The sequence below is a fragment of the Telmatherina bonti genome, assembly GCF_933228915.1.
Source record: "Telmatherina bonti genome assembly, chromosome: 17".
Lineage (NCBI taxonomy): Eukaryota > Metazoa > Chordata > Actinopteri > Atheriniformes > Telmatherinidae > Telmatherina > Telmatherina bonti.
The window spans coordinates 14,181,055-14,205,606 of record NC_136615.1 but is presented as its reverse complement, the minus strand read 5'-3'; the positions used below and the strand labels follow the sequence as shown (position 1 = coordinate 14,205,606).

The 24,552-nt window shown below is 37.7% G+C and overlaps 1 protein-coding gene across 1 annotated transcript in view; it reads right to left on the bottom strand.

Annotated features, from left to right (window-relative positions):
• Window positions 1-315: 315 nt before the first annotated feature.
• The window catches only part of garnl3 (GTPase activating Rap/RanGAP domain like 3), a gene marked incomplete at both ends in the record, with an annotated part of 87,907 nt that continues 63,670 nt past the window's right edge, over window positions 316-24,552 (bottom strand). Inside the window, 25 exons of the mRNA XM_079257107.1 lie at window positions 316-481; window positions 563-683; window positions 784-1,002; window positions 3,868-3,927; window positions 5,144-5,279; window positions 5,788-5,906; window positions 7,096-7,203; window positions 7,571-7,637; window positions 8,061-8,219; window positions 8,651-8,808; window positions 10,777-10,893; window positions 11,578-11,682; window positions 11,929-12,043; window positions 12,360-12,434; window positions 15,469-15,573; window positions 16,037-16,152; window positions 16,245-16,351; window positions 16,503-16,548; window positions 16,699-16,807; window positions 18,405-18,508; window positions 18,613-18,711; window positions 19,183-19,258; window positions 19,609-19,635; window positions 19,791-19,854; window positions 23,083-23,147. Coding sequence (XP_079113233.1) covers window positions 316-481; window positions 563-683; window positions 784-1,002; window positions 3,868-3,927; window positions 5,144-5,279; window positions 5,788-5,906; window positions 7,096-7,203; window positions 7,571-7,637; window positions 8,061-8,219; window positions 8,651-8,808; window positions 10,777-10,893; window positions 11,578-11,682; window positions 11,929-12,043; window positions 12,360-12,434; window positions 15,469-15,573; window positions 16,037-16,152; window positions 16,245-16,351; window positions 16,503-16,548; window positions 16,699-16,807; window positions 18,405-18,508; window positions 18,613-18,711; window positions 19,183-19,258; window positions 19,609-19,635; window positions 19,791-19,854; window positions 23,083-23,147 — 2,643 coding nt within the window. The remainder of the gene's footprint in view (window positions 482-562; window positions 684-783; window positions 1,003-3,867; window positions 3,928-5,143; window positions 5,280-5,787; window positions 5,907-7,095; window positions 7,204-7,570; window positions 7,638-8,060; window positions 8,220-8,650; window positions 8,809-10,776; window positions 10,894-11,577; window positions 11,683-11,928; window positions 12,044-12,359; window positions 12,435-15,468; window positions 15,574-16,036; window positions 16,153-16,244; window positions 16,352-16,502; window positions 16,549-16,698; window positions 16,808-18,404; window positions 18,509-18,612; window positions 18,712-19,182; window positions 19,259-19,608; window positions 19,636-19,790; window positions 19,855-23,082; window positions 23,148-24,552) is intronic.

The following is a 24,552-nucleotide window of genomic DNA, read 5'->3' as shown; positions in this document are numbered from 1 at the left end:
GTGTGGGGTCAAACTGTTCTCTCAAAGCTGCTGCAGACCGCAGCATCTCACAACCGCACCGCCTCTTTGGGTTATTCGCCCCAGGGTAACACAAACACCCAACACACACTGGCTGAGGGACTGCTCACGAAAACAAACACACACACACACACACACACACACGGGCATTTCTTCCACTCGCACCTCACCCATCACTGGAATGTCAAAAATAAAAGGTAAAAAAAAGAACGGTAAATAAACCTAAAACAACAAAATAAAACTGTACTGTGACTGTACAAGAATGGGTGAGCGGAGAAGTGCACAATGGGATTGTCTTCACTTTAGGTCCAAGAAATCTTCTTCGAAGGATGTGGATAGGGGGAACGCGGTGGCAAGAGGTGGAGTCTCCACCTGCAGCACCCCTTTCTCTGACTCTGCCTCCAAACTGGACGAACAGTGTAGCTGGACATCCAAGTCTTCTTCAACGGACTCTGAGGCGAGCCTGTTGAGCACAGACTGTTATTTCTTAAGCTCAGAACATTAAAAAGTTTTCGGTAAAGTGTTTTTCTGTTGTTTCTGTCACCTGTCACTGTTTGTTGATGTCAGTGCTCGTACTTTAGGCTCCTCATCAGTGCTCTTCTTGCTCATTTTTCTCTGTTTGACTGATCCACTGTCTGATTTTCCACTTGGCTCCTCTGTCAAACCTTTGTTTTATCACCCAAAAAAAAAGGGTATGATTTCAACATTTGGGAAGCACACTGATCTTTGCCGTCTCATCCCTCAATTCTAACTTTCACAGCTTACCGAGCAGCTCTTTCCGTGTGCGGCTGGCAATCTCTTTGATCTCCATGCGTGACAAAGACAATGAATGTGTTGCAGAGATGAGTGGGGTTGGGGGAACCATGGCAGGGCTGGGAGTTGTCAGCACTTTGTTGACTAAAGGAGACTTCAGGGGTCTTTCGATGCTGCGTCCCACCAAGTTACACAGAGGGATCTTAAAGATGTGCTTACATGTTGCTTCACCTGATGAGAAAGAATCCCAAGAAAAAGAAGGATTGGAAAAGAAAAGGAAAGAATAAGGAAATGAAAAAGGGGTGAAGAGAGAAAGCATAAAAAAATGATAGAAGAACAATAAGACAGTAAAGATGAGAGCAGAAGGTTGGAGAAAGGATGTGAAGGTAAAGAAATGAGAGGCATTTAAAAAAAAAAAAAATCCTAGCCTCAGTATTTATCTTGTCCGTAAACTTGTCTTTAAACCATCATTGAATGTTTTCTCTGAAATATATTTTAATTTTCCTGTCATGTCAGTATTGTATTCTATTTCTTTAAGCCAGTGCGCTAGAAAGGAGTATTTATGCAAAGTTATCACCAGCAGTCAGCTAACTTGGCTTAATTAAGACAGAAATTAATTCGTAGTTTTAGATCACTTAATTTACACAAAAAGGGACGTCACTAGTAGTTTCCAAATTCTGGTTTCACAAATATTCACAGTAATGTCCAAAAATCTTCTTATATATTTGTATTTTGCCTCCATGGAGTCAGACATGTTCAATCCATTTCCAGTCTAAATTATTCAAGACAATAAAAAGGCAGAGTTACGTCTACAGATAAAAGACGAATCAGCAAGAAGCACACTATGTCTGAAAGATGCCAATTGTTTATTTCAATTTATAGAAATAAAAAGTAGCTAAAGACGTTTGCAGAGTACTGTTGCTAATCATGAAGTAGTAGGAACACAGTTACTTGACATTTTATGTTGTATGAAATTGTTCTGAGGATTAATTAAATAGGAATTAATTTAAATAATTTAGCAGCATTTACAATGTAAAGCGGGGGTGCACAACTTTGCTCCTCGAGGGCCACAATCCTGCAGGTTTTCCATGACACACCTGACTCAAAATACTTACTCATCGTGCAGAACTTGGCTGTTGGATCTATCTAATGGCAGCCAAGTGTGTTGGAACAGGGATATATTGAAAACCTGCAGCAGCGGCCCTCGAGGACCGACTTTTGACACCCCCGACTTAAAGGAACATCCCATGTGGAATTCTTTGTCAATTTGATTTTTTTCATGTGGAAAAAGTTCTTTAAGTTGTTGCAGGTACAGAAAAGGTGACATACCTTAAAAGAATAACTAACAAGCCTTTTAACACTGAGTGCGGGGCGTTCAGGGACGGTCTAGCATTTGCCTTGAACACCATATTATGAGAAAAAAAGTCATGGGACACACAGCACAAAACCTGGTGGATTTGTAAAAATTTGTTGCAAATTTCTATTTGATGAATTTAAACAAATATTCATTGATTTTCCAGTAATTGCAATCAGTAGTATTGTGCTGGCTAAAATATTAAAATTGACACTGAATGCCACATTAAATTACCTCTCTCAGTAACACACTCAGATGAGCTTATCCAATAAAATCTACATTTTAAACTCAAACGAAGGCACTCCACAGTGAGTGATAGTCCTATTTACTGAAACTGTAGACAATCTAAAAAAATGATTAATCCCTCCAACAAAGATCGAGTGCAATACGGCTGCATAGTAGCTATTTATAGTAGAGCATATATTATGCTGTGGAGACTATAGAGCTTTAAGTACGAATGGGACACATTAAATTGATGCTTCCAATTTTTCAGATGACACAATCTGCTTACAAAGCTGCAGTGTGCCAACCTACAGTTCCCCACTGTGGCGGGGGGGAGGCAGTATTGGAGCTCATTGCTCCATTTAGGCAAGCTTGCGGTAACACTGAGGAGAATGGATCAAAGTGGAGGCTAAGGAGTACAAAGAGGACTGTCTCTTCTGAAATGTCAACGGGTGAGAAGGGAGGAAAGAGCCATAGAGAAAAATATGGGGGTCACTGCTCATGTTCGACAGGTACATTGTGTTAGTGCTGTTACAGATCCGCTGTCATGTACCTGTGATGCGGCACAGCATAAAAGCCAAAATGTAAGAGAGCATGCAGTTATTTGGAATATATAATCACAGAGAGATCAATATATTCCACATGCGTTTGTTTCTGAACCAGGGGAAGCGTCACTCTCCACCACACTGGCAAATAAAAAAAAAAAAAAGAATAAAGAGACGTAAATATTCCGGATGTTCTCAGGACTTATAAAAGCCAAATTGTCCGGAGCTGTTTTACAGCAGGTGTTTGATGTGTGTTTGCGCCAGTGGAGGTAGATGGTGGCCTGCAGCCACCTCAGTAACAGCATCTTGTTCACATTACTGATGCAATTACATCAAATGAAAAACTCCCCAAGGAGCAGATACGGCAGGTGTACAGGCAGTTAGAGGATGGGATTTTTGTCAGCAGCCCTTCAAATCTCCCCCCCCTCCCCTCCCCAACCCGCTGCAACAGCCACCTACCATCACTGTGGCACCACTGTTTGGACTCCCACTTTGGATCGAAGAGACGGCTGACAAAAGTCTCCATGGCGACAGTGCAATCTGTAAATCATGCTGCAGCAGACGTGCCTTCTCCTCCCTCTTTCCCTTTTCTCCCACCCTCCTGCATGTACACAGCCCCTCCCTTTCCCCCTCTTACTCATGCGTACCTTTTAGTGTCTCCTCCCTACTTTCCCCTGTAATTATGAAACCCTCTGCTTTGATTGACGTTATCGTCTCCGGTCTCACTTTTCACTTTGCACTATATCACCTCTCTCCCACCTCTCATTATAATGCTTCAATTAGTTAAGACATAAAGGGGGGGGGGGGGGGTGGGGAAGACATAACAATCACTTAACATTCAACCAACGTCCAAGTCAACATGCCGCCTTGGAGCAGACAGGGTGATACACTCTGGGAGAATGTGCATGTTAGTGTGGCAGCATTATGAGTGTTTTTTATGAGCTGAGGACAAGTTTTGGGAGAATCCTGCAGTACCTTCAGCATCCTTAGACATGTACAGGGAAAGCTTGGTACCATAGGGGATCCGAATAGAATCTGAACCAGGGATGAAGAAGAGGGTTACACAGACTGAACACACAGTAACTCACATTAAGGTGCACAAACACACACACAGTAACACAGCAGGTTTTTTTGTTGGTCTTCCAGGTGATGCAGAATTATACACACACAGCAACCTAAAACAAGGGTAGAATACAAAAATCCCTTTGAGAGAAATGATCGTCCGAGCTGACCTAGGAGCAATAATCTTGTCCATAGCCAATTGAAGCTGCAGCAGGACCTGTAAATAGCAGCTCACTTCAGGAAAAGATGGGTTTGATGGTGCAGCAGCAGATACGGAACCAGGGGAATATTTGTCTTTTTCCAATCCTTTTACTGCACTGCAGTTTTTTAGAGTTAACTGGACACATTTGCATCACATTATCAGCTAGAATGTGTAATGAACAAAGGAGAGCCGACATCTCCCTCATCTATCAGTCCGTTGACTGATGGTGATTGACAGAGCTGGGCATTGCAATGTAAGACCAGCTTTAGGAATCAGGAAAAGGTCAGGACTACAGCAAGGGGAGACTAAATGGCGACCATACAAGGAAAAATGAAGAAGAGAGAGAAAAAGGGCTTCAAGGAGGGAGGGGCTCATACTGAGCCTCAATCATCCCTGAAAGTGCCCGCTGCATCTGATTTGTTCCTGAACAGTGGTTGTGGTGAATCTGTGATCAATTTGTCCATCACTTCGTCCAGCATGTTGGAAATATATCTAGCTATTTGTTCCTTTATCTGATTATTAACAAGTTAAACTTTTAGAACTGCAACTAAATTTTTATTTATATATAAACACACATATACATGTGGTATTAACAGCAACATTTATGGTAATGTCTTCAAGTATTTGTAGGTATGGTTAGAGTTAAAGTAAACAAGTTTAAAAATATGCAATGAAGGAACATAAACCTATGGATACTTTTTTCTCTGTTTTATTTAAAATCTTTACTGTTACACAGTGAGAAAAGATGGGATAAGAGTCAATAGAGAGATGTAGCTGTAGGAGAGGTATACCTGACGTGTGGGAAACTAACCGTAACCCTGGAGGAGAAAAGGCTGCCTCTTCAGAGAACTATTCTGTTGAGACAAGTTTCTATAAAATGGTGTTTGAGCTCCAGGTTCAGAGAGCATTTCAAATCAAACTGGTGCGCTGGCAGCGTTTATATATAGACACCTTTAGCATTACACGCTTCTGCTGTGTAGGGCTTACCATCACCGAGCGGCGAAGGAAAAACAGGCATTTCATAGCCGGTGGGCGTCTGTGGGGAACTCTGAGAGCTGGTGTCTCTCGAACTGCAGTTGGAAGCTGAGCTCACCGGAGCCGACGAGACAAAATAGATGTCCGACTGTGTGAGGAAAAAAAACGGAGGCACACACACACACACACACAGAATGAGATTAAAACAGAGATGGTGAGTATGCAGAGAAGGCAGGAAATATTACAGAGGGGACAGAGGCAGGAGGTAAAACAAGAAAAGAAAAAACAAAGAGATGGAGCTACTTTGTTCTTGAAATAATCTCAGTGTGTAAATCATGACTGCATTATTCCTTTGTAGCCATGCAGATTGTCAGCCATATTTCTCACCGGAATAATAAAGTTTGATTGAAATGAAAGCGCTGAAGGAGCTACTTCAACATAGAATGAGGTCTGACTGTAGAACATGGCAAACATTCACTTGCTTAATGACTGTTGCTAAAGTGCCACCAAATTTGATGCAAGTACAGTCAACATATGCAACTCATTTCCAGAAAAACGTTGTTAGAATAATAAAGTAGCACAAAATAAACATAAAGGTCAGTAAGACTAGTAGATGAAACCAAAGAGCAAGGTGTGGACATGATAATCATACTAACCCGTGAAGAAGCCAGCTGTAGCTCTGGGACCACTGCTGTGTACACGAGGTTCCCATTGACAACCAGTCGGATCTCAATAGAGTCTGTTGTGAAGGCCAGGATGTAAGGGAAAGCACAGACTGTAGAGACAATGAGAACAGATGAAAACAACATATGTTAAAAGGGAAGGAAAGAGGTGTTTTTGCACCAAGACTTGCACTGACAAGTGCCATAGTTGACTGCAGATGCGGTCATTAAATACTGGATTTCTTTTTGCTCTTGGACTGAATTTAATGGGGCTGTCAGTCCTGAATGAAATGGCAGTTATTTGAGATCTACATCACATATTCATGAGTTTCTTTATGAACACGAACCACTTTCATTAACATTTACAAACCTATTTCCTTTTGACATTGAGGGATCTGCAGATATTTAAATAATGACACATCGGGCACCGAAGCAAAGAGAACAACAGGTAATGAATTTCCCCTCCCACTGGATGAGGAAGTACTTAATTTTTTCAATGTTTCCAAATGTTACTTTGAGCATGGATGTTCTTTGTGCAAGAAAAGACTGTTAACAATGAAATCTTTTCTGTTCAAATTTTTATATATATATATATATATATATATATATATATATATATATATATATATATATATATATATATATATATATATATATATATATATATATATATATATATATATATATATATATGTATGTATATACATATATATATATATATATATATATATATATATATGTATGTATATATATATATATATATATATATATATATATATATATATATATATATATATATATATGTATATACATACATATATATATATATATATATATATATATATATATATATATATATATATATATATATATATATATATATATATATATATATATATATATTTAATCATTTGACTATTTGCATTATATACAACACAAATATTAGGTAGCCAAAATAACTTTTTGTGTTTCTAATATGTTCACAATTTATCTGTCATTCATTTGGATTGTATGCCTTGTAGTGCATGTGTACGTGAAAAAGGAAAACACTGGAGATGCACAGAAAAATGGTGCATGTTTTGCAAAAACAGGGTCAATTGTGTTTTCTTTTCAACATCCTCTGTGTTAATAATAACATCCACAGTCGCAGGCTCACACAAAAACACACACACACACACCCATAATCACCAGCCAGTTGGATGCTTGTGGTCACACATGGTGTTTCCATGGTGACAGCAAGCTCCGGCCAGGCCAGCAGCATGGGCAGGGTGGGGCCCAAGCATGGTTGCCTTAGTAACCTACCAATTGCATTGGGCATCTGGTTCCAACTGAAGTGGAAATCAGGGGTATTGGACTGGATCATCGGTGTGGAGCCGTTAAATGGACAAACTTTCTTATAGTAACAAATATCTGTAAAATAAAAAACAAAAAAACAAAAAAACAAAACAAACAGGTTCACATTTTTAATGAAAGGTTTTCATTTTCTTCTCTTTACATTATTTCATCAGTTGTTTGAAACAGCAATTGAAATCAGACCGTGTTATCCTGGCAATTTTTTACACCTTTTTAACCTCATATTGATGCTTTAAAAATAGAAAACACATAAAAAATGGCTGCATTTTTAAACTCAGTGTCTGACTTTAATATTCTGATGCAGTCTCTGCTATGTTTCTCATACAAGAGGCAGAGGAAAGATTTAAAGATCAGTTTTGACAGTGGAGACAAAGACCTGAATCATATAACATCTAGAACGTTAAGAGTCAAAGGGGAAACTCACAGTTGTAGCACAAGAGCAGACCTGCTTCCCCATCTTCATACACATCAATGGCTGCTACAAAGTTTACCTGCAGGCAAAGTCAAGTCACTTTAAAGAAATGACTTCAACATGATCCAAAGGTTAGATATGAGAAGAGTTACAGAAAAAAATGGTAAGGTCACATTCCCCTAAGGTAACAGATAAGATGTGGAGTATGCCAACTCCAGTTTGTTATTTACTCTGGTTAAAGGAGTGTCCAGTGTTTTATCAGAACAGTTGCTCATCCTCCAGCCTGCTAAGTCATTTCTCCCGTCTCTCCTGCACAGCTGGTGGCTCTGAATGGGAATGTATTGATTCACCTGAGCAGCCTGGCAATCGACAGGTAAATAAAGCGACTAACTGGGACAGCTGCACCTCTCACTTTTACTCAGCCTTAATGAGTAACTCATAGAAACAGGCAGAAAGTAGAGGCTGTGTGTAAGCACATGTGTGTGTTGTGTGTGAGCCTCACCCTGTTGGCGTCGATGTGATGTAGCCGATATGCGTCACCAGTGCTCTCGTTAATCAGGTCAAACTGATGTTTGTACGCCACACAAATCATGTTGTCATTTTCCCCTGTCGGACCATCCACCAGCCCCATCACCACGGGCAGGTCACATAGACAGATCTCCTGAAGGGTGGATGGTAAACATTATTATGACACGCTGTCACATCTCTGAGGATATGTGTACTCTGGGCCTTACATAACCCTGCAATGAGTTTAGTCCCCGTGGGAATGAAGCATCATTTTGAACCATCTTTAAAATGATGCTATATCACTTATTTGCAGCTTTTTTTTTTGCAAAGTTTCAATAGATTTGCAGACTGTCAATGGATTACTGTCGATAATAAGAAATTTGAAAGTTATCAGGACTTCCTGTTTCGTTTTGCAGTCATAAGGAGCACTCATATGTGAGTGTTCTGCTTTGAGATAAATGAGTGTATGGAGAGAAATTTAAAAGCACAGATGCGTTCATGTTTTTCATTTATCTTTCCATCTCATAAAAAGAATCAAATATAAGAAACAATATCTTTTCTTTATGTATCTCAAGTTTTTCATACCCGTATGTACTGAAACTCTTCCACTGGAGAGTCTGCTCCTGTGGCGACGGCGCTGAAACGGGGATGTTTCCTGGTAATGAGGAGGAGTTTGGTCCTGATGGCTGCTACTATTCTCAGCTCTGAGCCGTGGTGGGTGTTGATCGAGTATAAATGACAACCTGGGCCAAAGAGTAGGTGGAGGAAAGGAGATGAGGATGGAGAGACTGAAAGAACAGTACATCGGACATGCTATGCTGCAGGTGCTCTTTCCAGGTATCATCCTGGAAATTAATGCACCAACCTCAGACAGCTAACATTACACAAGCAGTGTGTAAATGAGATCTTTCATTTTCTTATCACATATCAGTAAACTTGTTAAACAGGTAACTAGTCTGAAAAAATGACATTTTCTGCCAAAGCGGATAGGAAAATAACATTCATTCACTATCTGAATCGCTTAATCCGATCAAGGGTCGTGGGGGAGCTGGAGCCCATCCCAGCAGCCTTCGGGGGAGAGGCAGGGTCCACCCTGGACAGGTTGCCAGTCCGTCGCAGAGGAAAAAACACGATGGACTTATTTCTATCAAACCAAGCAGGATGATCTATCACTCCTCTGAGAGCTAGTTTAAGAACAAATTGTACTCCTGTGACACATGCTGCTGTTTGATAACAGGTCAGTTGTCAGAGAGGACACAACAGAAGGGAATAACAAACACTATCTGCAAAGGGGACGACTTATGAGTGTGTTTTTTGTTTAAACTTTTTATATTACTAAATGTCGGCCTAAAGTCATATCAACTGAATGCCTAATAAGTGGTAGTTGACAGTAAAGAGACAGCTGGGTGGTTTTAGAAAATATGCTTCCTTATTGTCTGTTAATGCATAAAAAAATAGATAAGATGAGCATTACTTTAGTATATAATCTACTTATTATTATTATTTTTTTTTACCATAAATAACAGACATAATAACAGGAATACAATGAGAAGTCTTGAAGCGATCTGTCCATGAGCAACACTGGGAAGGGAATTTGATCATGGTGTTTTTAATTAGTTGTCAGTGTTTTCATTGTTCAACAAATCCCTCTGAAACCGATCCTTACTGTATCATTTGTCACTTCATTAAATTTGTGGTGTGGACTCCATTCTAAGTGTGACAGTATCAATAACAATCTTTTTAAAGTTACAGTAATTGTTGCTTGCATGGTTACCCCTCTGTTTCCATTCGCATGTTTGCGTTACACCACTCTAATATGAATTAAACTAAATCAACAAGTAATCTGAATATTAAACAAAGCAATACATATTAGATTCTGAGTGTTTTTCCAAAACAGCCTCAGTGACAAATAGTCATGTTGGGATTTAACCATGAAAAATACAATTTGGTAACACTAATGTTGCTCGAGGGCATGGTGGTTAAATGGGGGCACTCCAGTCTGATACAGTTTACCAGCAATCAACTGTATGAATTATGTACATTGGTGATAAAAAATGAATGATCACTCTACACTATGTACATTTGGTTATCCATTATATTGGGAAATAAACATAGAAATGCAGAGAATTAAAACTTCCACAGTCATCTCATATAAATCAGCAAACAAAACAAAATAACAAAAACTATCAATTTTAAATATTTTTGCAAATGATAAACTGATGCTGACAAAAACATATTTTCATGAACAGCCATTACACACATACAATCCTTTCAGTACAACCCATGGCCTTAACGACCACTTGTTCCGTTTTTGTCTCTCTTTACTAAAGTAATAGTGGGATGGCTAGACAAACTTCCCCGTCTTAATGTTGAAAGCACACCCAATACTGGCTACAGGAGGTGCCCAGACATCGTCTGTTTACTAGTTGGCAGTAATACTGTCACCTATGAGCTGAAAGCCAAACACAATCAGGTAAAACAACGTAACATTCTCAAGCATCTCAAAATATTTGCCACTTTTTAAACAGTAGCAAGGCAAGAGCATCATGCTGGAGGTGAAACATTCGTTCATTATTCCTAATAATGGAAATGAGACTAGAAACCCCTCTGACCTGCAAACAGTGTTTGCAGCTTAAAGGATATTTTTTCTTGCTTATTGTAGGGATTAGTTTGGACTATGTGTGTGCATTCTAGCATGTCTTGTGTCATACCTTTAGTTTTCTCCAGTTTATTCTCCCGGCAGTCACACTTGCTTCTGACGAGCTGCCTTTCCTCCAGGCCTCTCTTGATCGCGCTGAGTCTGAACACATAGAGCCGAGCGTCCTTCCCTGGAAACAAAACAAAAAGCAGCTTCTGTTTTATATGACGGTTACTCCTTAATTTGCAGTCTCTTTTTTAAGCATCCTCCTACATCCAGACAATGGTGTCTTAGTGGGTGGATTACTAGGAGGCTTCTTAAGGGCCCCTGTTCTCTCAGAGCTTTATCAAACCTACACACAGTCATGACAAATGTTTGCACTGCCATCACATAATCACTATCAAACCCATGTCAACCCTGTTTGTCAATATTAGGGTTTAGCTAATCATCTGCAGGGTAATTAATTAGTTGCTGTTCCAGTTAAAGCAAACATTAGACAAATCTTACTGCTGTTTGTTAGTCAACACTGACTTCTTCATACTTTTATGCATTTTTAAATGTTATGAATATGATAATTTAGTTCTTTACAGCTCACAGCATTCTCACAGTGGTCCTGCAGCATAAACACGCACACACACACAACTCCTACAAGGATTTATTCTTTAGAGGTCAGTTTTCTCAGATCACCATGAAAGATCAATGTGTTCACTGGACCAGAGGAAGAGGAGAGGTTAAGCATGTATTCAACAACACAGAGAGATGACAGGGATTAATTAAGAGAGGATAATGAGGAAGATGTAAGTACGGCTCTGATTCCACAAGAGTGTGAGAAAGGTCTTTGATGTGCAGGGTGAAAATATCGGTCCAAGTATACCTTTGTCAGCCCGAGTGATCAGCAGGTCCTGAGGCTCGAGAACGTGCATCTGCTTTAGCGCCATTGTTTTGTCAAACACCTGCACCGGGGGAAGAGTCTGTATCTCTGAAATACAGTACACAAATCCCATAATTCAGTGAAGAGAAAAATCTATCTGGAAAATATATCACAAGTAAGCAGGAGATAGGATCATTGATTAAATGACACTCACCAGCACTGGACAATGCTGGATCAGGCCCTGTAACATACACAACAGCTTTATCATCACGTTGACTGCTGGCCTTGACATTCTGTTGAACATTGTGTGGGTATTGTAGAGGAAACATGACATATTGATTAGGATGATCTCACCGTCCAGCAGCATCACCCCTGATGTATCAGTGGCAACCAGCAGAGACTGACCCCAGGAGTCAGAGCACACGATCTCATAAGGGAATGTGCTGCAGAATGACTGAGACTCCCATGGCTGCAGCACACATACAATGAATAAAAAAACAGATACAAGAGAACAAACATAATTCAGTTTTGATGCAACATGTGCAAAAACTTAAGGATTAAAATGAAATCATTTGACATTAAGCTTTCTGTGCAAGATAAGTAGTTATGTTTCTGATCAGTAAAAGCATGGAGAAAAAATTTTTTATCTATGAACTTTATAACTTTTAGATAAAAACTCAGTGGCAACAAGCATAAACTTAATTCTGTTGACTGTTCTTAACCATTTTGAACATGGGGTCGTGTATAAATTGTTCACTGTGGTGTCTAAAAAGCTGTGCTGCTACCTCTTTTCTGCACAGGCCTGTGGTAACAAGGCTGGTTGGTGCATCTCCTCTTACGATGGTCTTCAGCTTCAGAGCCTGCCGAATAAAAAAACATTATATATAACAGATATGTAATCTGTATTCAGTTTGCTTTGACTTTCAGCTAAAAAGTTTCAGATCTCATGTAACATAAACAATAATATTAGATATAATTATTATTAATAATAAAAAAAAGGTATTAATAAAAAAATGTTTGAGTGTCAAAAATGAAAGATAAATCATTCAAACAATTTAGTGGAAAGCAGTTCGTATGAATGTTGAAGCAGCAAACATCTGATCAGACTAAATACTGGCAAACCAAGCAGAACAGGCAGCCATTATCGTTTACATAAATAGGCAATCTGGAGATAATCAAATCAATACCAACCAACTGTACAACAGCTTAACAGAGCGGTGTTGTGTGTCATGATTAAGAAAACACCAATAAAAACATTTACAGACCTTTCAGACATCCAAGAAAGCATAAAATAATTGTATTCTAAGTCTGTAAGAATGGCTGAACTGTCAGTTTACTTAACAACAAACTGGATTATCAACGATTCCAGATGTCTGCTTTCTATTATTCTCAGGCTTTACAGCACAACATGTCCATACCTTGGCTTTGTGTTTATGACTACAAAATCAAAGAAAGAAGGTAGAAAAAGCAGCAACATGAGGAACAGCTGTTAGAAAATTAAACATTAAAAACATGAAACAGAATCGCATAAAGGAAAGAATATATGTTTAACATTTACAACATAGACTGAAAAATAACACAGGAGTTTATGTGACAAGCTGTGTGATGATGATTATTTTAGGAAGGAAACTCAGTGAGACAAGCTGGAAACAAAGCATCAGTTTGCAAACTGTCATGTAACCAATAAAAGTCAATGAGGGTGTGGTTGAATACAAATGAGCCCAAATACTTTGAGTCTGGATATAATATTCATCAGAAAATGAAAGAAAAGCACAGTGCTGACTTATACTTTCTGACTTGTAATTACAGTTTGTGTGTGTGTGTGTGTGTGTGTGTGTGTGTGTGTGTGTGTGTTTGTCTTTTATTCAAGGACACATTCAGTAATGGATCAAATCAGGTATCACAACCGTCCATAAAATGTCCCTTATCTGGCAATCATCCTAAAACAAGTTGTTTGTAAAATAACAGCAGTTATTTTACATTGAATAGTCAATGTAATACATGACTATTCCATCTACTATGTACTCATGTGGGACCGTTTTTTTTTTCTTTCTGTTCATAAAGAAATAGGCCCACTTCTTCCAAGAAAGCTCCAAAATGAAAGAGGGCAACTCTTAAAAATCTTTTAACATCTGATTCTGCACATTTTAAAAAAAAGGTTTCTGAACCCTTTACCTATAATTTCCATCCATCCATTTTCCTAACCGCTTAATCCAATTCAGGGTTACGGGGAGGCTGGAGCCTATCCCAGCAGTCTTTGGGCTGGGATAGGCTCACACTCACTCCCATGGACAATTTAGAGAACCCAACTAACCTCACATGCATGTCTTTGGACGGTGGGAAGAAGCTGGAGAACCTGGAGAGAACCACGCATACATGGGGAGAACATGCAAACTCCACACAGAAAGGCTGCTGTTCAAACCTTGCCCCAGCCAAGGATTGAACCAGCAACCTTCTTGCTGTGAGGCCACAGTGCTAACCACCATGCCACTGTGCATGCCCTACCTATAATTTCCTCAAACAAATTATTTTCAGTAAAGTCTGTCATAAGTTTGTACAAGAACAGTGTTATTTTATATACTTGTTCATTTATGAGAAATAAATGTCTACTAATTTGGAGTATCAGAGACCAACTTGTTCATCTCTAAACAGAAGTTCAAACAGGGTTTGTACGACTTACTGACTGAACAACATTTTAAAAGTAAATCAATGTAAGATTCTGAATCCTTTTTCACAAACTTCAACCCATTTCTACTACATTTTCATTCATCCCAGTAGATACTAGAGAAAGGTACACAAAGAATAGTGCTGATATCAATTTGATGTTTTATTATTCAAATAAAATAAATAAGACATGTAGTCCAAACTGTTACAATTGCCACTAAACTGTAGGCCTATGCTGGAAAATTACATATAAATCCCAGATAACTAATAAGAAACTTCTATGAAATTAAAGGTAAAATACAGAACCAAAAACTGCAGTCCAGCTGAGAAACAGTGTAAAGTCACAGGTTACAGAAAAATGAACTGTTTCTGGAAATTAATGTAATTTGTCACACCATGAGGTGAACACCTGATTACAGCTCTGATCTTAAGTGTGCTCTACAAGACAAGCTCATCAAAAGAGTTTCCAAGGACTATAAGCATCTATGAAATGGAGCTGCATGACTAAGTGGACTGTCGGGTCATTTTTACATTCAAATCCTGACTCTATCTTGTGCTATTAGGTCAAAAAACATTTTTTAAGAGTATATATGATACATTTGAGTTATTTTGTTGTTATTTCTATAATGCATATCTGTGCATAATCCCGGTTTTCAGTTCACCTGTCACTGACATTTCTATTTGAACTTGAATTACTATCACCCTAACATACCTTGATTACATTTCGGATGTGCATTTACTTGTAAACAAACACAAAAATATACCAGTGCATCTAAAATGAACTTAAATGATGATTTGCATAATAAAAAAGCAGGCAAATGCTACATCAACAAAAAAACAAATTGTATAATCTTTCCATTAAACTTTTAGGATAAAGTTTTACATTAGGACTCTGCTGCCACACCTGAAAATACTTGAATAATTTCAGTTGGCTGCTGATTTTAGATCTGAGGACTAAGCCTCAGTCAAGAGCTTAAATTAAACCACAGTGATGCAACAGATCTTGTATGAAAGTATCTTGAAATCCATATTAAATAGAAAGGTTAGCATGGAGTTAAAGGTGCTGATTCCATGTGTGCACAAGCGGATTGCAAAATTTATAATCAAACACATCTGGGTTGACACCTTTGCCTCTTTGTCACTTATACATGTTTGTTTTGTGTATGCATGAGAGTGTTTCTAGTTACTTCCTCTTAAGCTTTTGCAGATGGTGGGCGTGAACACGTTTACCTGCCCTATCCGGACAAATTCAGCTTGCCGGGCCTCCTCCTTTTTTCTTGCTGACTTTGGAGACTCAGGCAGCACATCGCTGAAGGACCTCCGGTTTAACATGTTCTGGGGAGAAAAAGGAACCTAAACAACAAACACACAAAAATGTGACACACACACACACACACACATACACAGGGAAAGACAAAGCAAACAGGGTCTTAGAGACTGGCCCTGGCAGAGGGTGAGAGCAGCAGTAGTGAAACAGTTTGAACTCAGCTGTATTAGGAGCAACAGTGAAAGAAGGAAAGGCAAAAAAAAAAAAAAAAGCACAACATAAAACAAAAAAGAAACAAGGAGAAAAGTGATGTAAAGAGAGGGAGTCCTGCTGAGGAAGTCAGCATTGCAGTGGGATCTCATCAGTGTGGTGCAGTGTGCAGAGGGCTGCAGTGAATTAGAGCAGAGCACAACTCAGCAGTGGCGGTGATGATGTCAAAATGACAGGGAAGAATCAGGAGGGGATGACTTGGATTGGGGAAAAAACATGCATATAAGTCATTGCAGAGTAGTGGATGCCATATTGGTGTACCTTGTGCAAGTCAGGCATGAGGTCCTGGTAGAGCGAACGGATCAACATGTCAAGAGTCCGCTGTCGCTTCTGGGCAAACGTTGGCGTCTCCAATGTGGCTTTCTCTCCATTGATTACTGAAAAGAAATAAAGATTAAAAGCAGGAAGAACTAGCTTGAGTGAAATCACCAGAATATCTGATGGATTATTTTCGCAAACGTTTTCTTACATTTGACTAATAAAAAGTCCCTGAATTCTTGGTGATCAGTAAACACAGGTGGAGATGGGAGAGGGGGTCCAAACAGTGGAACACTCTCCTCTGAGAAAATCTTCAACCTGTGGCAGTTACGCAGGTATGTCACATTTTTCTTACATCAACATGTAACAAGGAGGAGATCAAATAAATTCACCTTATATTAAGGTTGAATAAAACATTTAGCATCTTGAATTAGAGTAACTTTTCAGGGGTTGAAGCCTCAAAACTCACCTGTAACTGTCATTCTGGCTATTATACCTAACTAATGCAAAAATATCTGAAAATAAAAATATAGGAAACACTTGTTGCACAGGCGACATAATATCTCAACACATGCAATTTCATTAGCAGAGGCTCCAAGGAACATGACTCATGTTGCTGACAACCAATTAATTTCTTTGGCAGTCACTGTCCATGTGAAGGATACGTGTGAAGTGTGATCGGATCATAGATGGTTTGAAGGATGATGAGGCATCATCCCCTTCCTGGAATACTATGGTAACAATGTCATTTCCAATGTGCCTTTTTCTCTCAACCTGCCAGAGGGGACAAACCACAGAGAAACAAGAAAAAAAAAAACAAACACAAACACAAAACAGGATAAGCTCAGAACTATGTGATTTATCTGTGACAGGAAATATTTTTAAACTTACAATGTTTTAGCTATTTAATAAAAAACAGAACAGTTTGGATAAAGAATTAGTTGTTAACTGGTCCAGTTTTTACAACGCTGCTTAAATAGTTTGTTTCAGATTAAAACTTAAAATATAAAGATTCTCTGACAAACTAGAGTGTTTTACAGGGATTGCTAAATGTACCTGAGCATTTTCTTGCACTGCAAACTAAAAACTAATAAACCTAACCCAATAAAGTGCAAATCTAAATCTTAACCTGTATCTAAAACCAGCCTCATTTAATAATTTTCACAGTGCATACATTAATTATATTCCTTTTTGCACAGTTATTTGGTTAGTATAACTTCTGGAGCCAAATCCAGATTAATGAAGAGGGCTCACAGGCAGAGATAGGCCCACTTGTCTCAAACAGACACACAAACAAAACTAAAACAACAAATGAAGAGATGTGAAATACCCACAAGGAGACAAAATGTCAAAGATTATGTATAAACAACCTTAAAGTGGCAAAATATTTTTTCAAAACATGGAAATGATAAATTAGGAGACAGTAGTCCAAATTAGACCTAAAATGACAACAAACATTGAAAACGATCATAATTATAAGAATCTGAAGTTAACTTTTCTTTCAGTGACAGGCCTAATGTTACTGCTGTAATTTCATGAGCCCATTAATGCATGCAAAAATTGCTTCTCATATTGCAGATACTCCCCCCCCCTCCCCATAGTGTTTCAGTCAAAGCAAGATGCTGGGTTAGTGCTGAAGCTATTTTTAACATCTAAAATGAAATTACCTTTCCTCTAGCATGACACTTGTTTAACTCCATGACTGATTAATGAGAACGTTACATAAATCACACACTATGAAGGGAGAAATTAACTCAATACAGTTAACAATTACATCACAGTGACAAAAACTCAGCTTTGACATTCAGTCACTCAGGTGGAAAAGAACCGTGCACAGCCGCTTGCAGCACAAGTACAGACTGTCACATATTACTGACCACCAGATTGTCCGTTCTTCAGAGGAAATCCAATTATGTGTCAAAACTGTGAAGCACCGACCCTATCACATCATACTAGTGAATATTGACATTATAGAAAAGAGCAAAAATGTCACTTTCTTCTCCTTATATCTATAAAGTCACTGAGTACAGCAGCTGCCATTGTACTGGCTTCCTGTCAGTGTTTAAGCGGTATCTTGAACAGACAATGAAAAAATGAAGATCTCCATCCAAAACAGAGGTTTCCTATCTTAACAAAGAACACAAGTGTACCTTCACAGGGAGAAACAAATCCTATAAAAAAAATTCACAAATATTAGGCTGTTATAGACCTATAATGAAGATAAAAAATGAAAACCTTTATAAACTCAGCCACTAACAACAGCCTCATGGAGGAGAGACAGGAAAATAAGTGGGTTCAAGGCATCGCTGTTTGGATGTGTTATTCAGAGACAAAAGCATTCAAACACATTCACACACACATACACACACACCTGCTGTTTATTCTCTTTGGAGTAGGGCAACATGGTGGACACGTGGAACATGAGCTCATGGCCCTGATACACTGTGTAGATGGATTTAATTCCTGTAGTGTCATCTGCAGAAACAAGACAACACGAAGAAGAAAAAATTGCTTACTTGTGGCATTTTACTCATAAGTGATGTTTATAAATATGCCAGAGCAGATTTTAGCGTACTTACTCTTGGTGTCTAGACCCCCCCGGTAACCGGCCCATCCCTGCAGTGTAACAGTATCCCCCAGTAGAGTGAGAAACTTATCGAAGCTCTCACTCCCCGTCTCTATGAAAAAACACAAACATTTCACTCAGTTTTATTTAATAACAAACAATTTCATGGAAGAAATACTGTCAGATTTCTTGTTCAGAGTTAAGAGGAAATTAGCTTTACACATATGAATATAATTAACTTAGCTTAGCTTAGCTTAGCTTGTCTTAGCGATCAGACAAGAAATTGTGGACACAGGCAGCCTAACTCGGCCTACCACTAAAGGTTCATCTCACAGCTCAATTATAACATTTTCCCATCAAAGTTATAAAGCTTCTCTTATAATTTAAGGAACAAATAACTTTTAAACTAAAAACTGGGTCAATGGAGGAATGGTACAAACATAAACACATGCTAATATAGTGACTATGAAGGTCAAAGTAATGTTATTGCATTTGAAATGCGTATTTGGGGAAAAAAAAAAAACTTTTACAAGCTTTAAAAAAAAAAAAAGGAATTATAAAGGTAACGTGGAGAAGGACTTACCATTGCTAAACATCTCGTCATCTGTAAGCTGTCCATCTTTGGCATACAGTACACCAAATTTAAAGTTGACAGAACCCTATAAACATAGAATCGGATTAAAGTTGTGACAAGATTAACAAAAAAGTTTTTTTTTTGTTAAAAACATGAAAAAAAAGAGCTTTTTATGTGTACCTAAAGTACATCTTTTCACCTACTCATGCATGCATCCATTTACAGTGTAATTACACTGGTGCAATATACAAATGGTGGTGGAATCATGCTTGAAATATAACTAAAGCTTGCACCATGGTGCACAAGAAATGGAAAAAGAAGAAAAATAAGAAAGAAAAATAAACTTTAGTTTATCTCATGCAAAGACCCTAACCTCTCAGTGAAATTTAGGATAATGAAAACAACTAACAATCAAAACTCCACATCTTTTCATACCTCTTGTTCCTCCAACACCAGCAGATCCTTGAAAAGGGAACAAAACAAATATCATTCACACAGACCAGACCAGAGGTGACAGCCTGAGGACATTATAAACTTGGTTGGGGATCAGGCTTCACAGTAAATGGACGGTTGCCATATTTCAATAAGAGTGGGTTCTGCTGTGGGGTCCTTCTCACCTTCTGAATCTCAGGGTTGAGGATCTCCCTGGGGCCTTTCTCAAACCTGTCCATGTTCATTGCGCTGCAATTGGAGCACGGAAAAAACAGTTTTAGAAGGAGCAGTGGAGAAAAAAAGAGGGTGTTTAGGACTGATGGAAGACAAATGGCCTGAAGCCTAACACAGAAAAATGAGACCTGATCCAGGGGATTTTTTATACAGCTTGTACAATTTGTACTCATTCAGAGTTTGAGCAGTGATGCTACTCAGCCTGAGGAATTTATAATGTCCAATCTCTTCTGTCATGCATCTTCTTAAACCCTGTTACTAGTCTCTCATGACATCTGGCAGTGGAAACATAATGTTGTGTTGAAGCTATAAATGGCAATGTAATTTATAATGGTTGGACAATATATTTGACATTTTCTTGTAAAATATATGTTAATTTTGTCAAATTTTTATTTTTTAGTTAAAAGTGGAGTTTTTTTTTTTTTTGCAGAAATATTTCCTAAAACATCACTGCAACTTCACAAAATAAAAGCACAATCGAACAAATGATACGAAACTGTTACACAAATGATTCATTGCTACTTTTCTTTGAGTGGCATAAGTCACTTAACCTTTGCCTTTCTATTGTGAAATTGAATTTTTGCCATATGCCTTGTTTCTACATACAATACAGTTGTGCTCATATTCATTCATACCCTTTCGTTAAAGAAGGAAAAAAACAGCTGCCTGTAAAATAAGATGAAATTGACTAAAGTAATAATAAATAAAAATTTTGTGAAAATCATTACATTATTTTCTAATTCTGGTTCAATAGAAATATTTTTTTTAAAAAGCAAACAAATAAGATAATTTATTACATATTACATCACTTAATATTAACAAATAATATTTTGTTAAACAATCCTTTAACGTTTCCGCTCCAGTCAGGTGTTTTCTGTTCCTCTCAGTCAGACTTCTTCACCTGTTGACAGGTATTTTGTCCCTCTGTTCAACAGAAAAGTGCTCTAATTTGTCCAGGACCAATTTGTTTGTTTGTTTTTCTTTCTTCAACTCAATTAAATGAAAAAACAGTGTCTTATATTACTAAATTATATTTTTGCTAATGTGGAAGTTAGATTTGATCCAAGGTCAACTTCTGCCCCTGGTAAACCAGGTAACATAGCAACTATATCAACACCACCAGTCAGCTTGGACAGTGCATAATTAGCAACTTGTGACATGTCTTCCCATGTAAAGAAGTGTGGCTGCAGGGATGAGCCCTATATAAGTGACTGGCTTTCTCCCGAAGAAGACCTTCCTCTTGTCCCACTGATGCTGTGTTAGTCTGTAATAAATGTAGTCTCTTTCTGCAATCATCAGCTGCTACCGTGTCCTCTGTGTAGCATCGATAGCATAGAATATTCCACAACACTAATTTTTAGTTATTAGATCTTTTTTAAGTCTCCAGTTATTTGAGTGACTGTTGTAAATTCAGCCTTTTCTTTAATGAAAGGGGATGAATACATATGAGCACAACTGTATGTATGACTTTGCATGGCAGTCCATCAGAAGTCCATTAATTCTATGAGAACTCCTCCATTTTCCATTCCATTATATCAGTATTTGGTTGTTGTATATATTTTCATCAGTGCAATGCATTTCAGAGAGAAAGCCAAGCAAGTAAAAAACAGGCAAAAATGATTAAATTGATGACTACATTAAGCACACATACAGATGAAACTTTGTGTTTAACAAACACAGATATTGCTTAGTTGTAAACCAGTCTGGTCTAACTTGCTTCTCTTTCTGCATTATAAGTGTTCCTTATTCACAAAAATACTACATATAATTTCTTGATAATCTAAATTACCTATTGCAATTGCCTCTGTGAGGTTTTCATCTACCCGGCAAGAATTGCATTTCCTTGTATTGAACACTGGGGGGCATAGATGGTTATGGTGAACTTCAAACTGAACACACACATTATGGAAATTGGGTGCTAGTGTTCCTCAACTGCAGAACGATTCACTTTTGTTTGCAGTTTACTTAATGAACTGATATTTTAACACTTTCCTTTAGATTTGCCCACATAATCCAGAAATATCTTTTGCATCAAATGAATACAAGCAAATTCAGCCTAGATACCACTGCTTAAGCTCAAACCATGATACCTACACCACTGTGTCTCACACAGTGCAGTTCCATACACAGTTACCTTGGGCAACAGTTGTAGCTCAACCTGATCATTCACTTAGATCACAAGCCTACTGATACACAGTACGTTTTCCAGCAGACACTGTGGACTGAGAAAGCATTGAGAACAATTTAGAGCTTCGCCAAAATTACTGCAAAGCTGTCATTTTTAAGTTATTTGATGAGTGATTTTGTGAAAGCTTTTGTGAAAGCTGAGAAACAGTCTGGAAGTATTGATGAAAAGTTTTAATGTGCTGTCAGGTTACAATTTGTAAGGGCCTTTAAGGGCCTGATAGGAGAAACAGGAGAAATTTTGAATGAGAATTTACATTTTTTTATTTGCTTTCCAGTGTCATATAAACCTTGGGGAATTATTATGCTTCCTCCTTTGAACTAAAATGTGTTTCAGTCTTAAGCAGTACACCAAACATTTTGTAAACAGCCATCTAGCATCTTCACACCGGAGCTCATCAGGAATCTAATTGAATTTTTTCAATCTATTTCAACTTGTATGTTGTAAAGACTGATCTGCAAGATCTTTTTAGGCCATAAAAACACTAATTCTGTGAAATCTTCACATGAGGGTGTTATTATCCAAAAGTCAAAGTGTAAATATTGTTTTCATTATTCTAACTTGTGCAAAGAAACTAAATATTCCCATGGGACTTGCAAGTCACAGAGCTTCACGACAACAAAACATTGATAAATATCGTCTGTGTTCACTGTTCTGTAAACATGGAAAGCATATTTTCCAGTTAAACTCTGTGTGCATGTATGAATGTATCTTATCTCAAACAAAAACATCTTTCAAATTTGCTGGAATGACATTTCACAACTAGTACACAACTAGTACAACTAGTACTATCTACAGTAAAATTTGATGCATGTGCAGAGTAAACACTTACTTAAACAATAATATTTTGCTAAATTTATAACTGTGTGTGCAAAAACTAATCTCCCTTTAATAGACACAGACACAGTGGGATAGTGTAATGGTAGTTTTGAAGCTCAAGTCACACACTGAAACACTGCGTTTTTAAGTAGCAATAGCATGCAGGAAGTTAACATCACTAACAATCAAGTATTGTAAAAAATAACTAACTGCTTGAAGCTCGGGGCTGCACTTCTCACCTGAGGATGGACTTCACTGATAGTGTTTTGGTTGGGCTGTAAGGGAGGCTTATCTTCAGAGTACCCTGAGTGAACAAGAAGGACACAGACTTGAGATTAAAAACTCTCATTGCAGTTAGTGTTACTCACTTTTCAATGGGGGAATCACCTCTTTATAGATTTTTATGCAGCTCAGGAAGTTCATATCATGCTAACTAAAAGGCAACTCAGACCACACAAGTCTTCTTTAACCAGCGTTAGAATAATTACAATGTAGCTGTGTTTTACAGAAACATAAATACACATCCTGTACCAGCTGGAGTTGGACAGAAACATGACAAATGAATGTGATGATGCAGCGGAGGTGCAACGCCCTAATCAGGTTCCAGACAAGGCCAGAGGCCAAAATTAGATCCAAGCTATCTTGGTCATGTAACTGAATCACTAAACAGCATACACACATTAATGAATGTGCACCTCACGCACACCTACATGCACACATTGTGACTCAATAGGGAAGTAGCATAGTCTCAATATACTTGGAAATAAAAATACCACCTTCAGCTGTGCAACTTAGAGGAAAATATTCCTACTTAGGATTCATTTGTGTACTAATGTACAAAAAGTTTTAAGACTGTCCTCTTTCACTCAAGTGGAGAAACCTAAAACCTCAATTTATGTAAATAAAAGCATCCTGTGGTGGAATTATGGGGATGCTCCTTTTAAACAACAAACTAAATATTTTTTTTTTTTTTTACGGAAACAAGGTATACACATCATCACAAAGGCTGGATACTGTGACCACATTATTTTAATGTTCTAATGTTATAAAATTTAATGATTTGGTTTATTACAAAACAATACCAGTGATGCTCAGAGAAAAACTGAAATAACTTCAAGAGTGTATATAGTATCAATCAGTGAGGAGCTTATACTTTTGTCAAAAAAGGTATTACAATGAAATTTTTTAGGCGTGAAATTCTGAAACAGTAATGTAAATAACATACTTTTTTCAAAATCATTTACTGAAGTAATGTGTAACTCATGATAAACTAATGCATTAATAAATTAATAAATGACTATTAAAATAGGTTGAAGTTATTTATTTTTTTTGCAGCTATGTATTTGATATAAAACATTTCCATATATACCAGTATTATATCTTTGCTAAATGGACTACATTAATGCAGTGGTTTGAAAACCCTAATAGTCACTCAAAGTGCTTTTATCCATGTTCATCCAAGTGAACTTTAAGAGCGTGTCTTGCATTAAATATATTAAAAAAAAAACCAGTAGCACGGATTTAAATGATATGTTTCTATCTAAACTGTCAAATTTGTCAACATAATGATGAATTAACAGTGAATCAATGTTCAATTTAATTCAATTCAGCTTTAATTGTATAGCACTACTTCATAACAATGTTGTCTCAGGACACTTTACAGACACGCCAATTGATGATCAATTATGGGTCAAGAGATCACATGATTC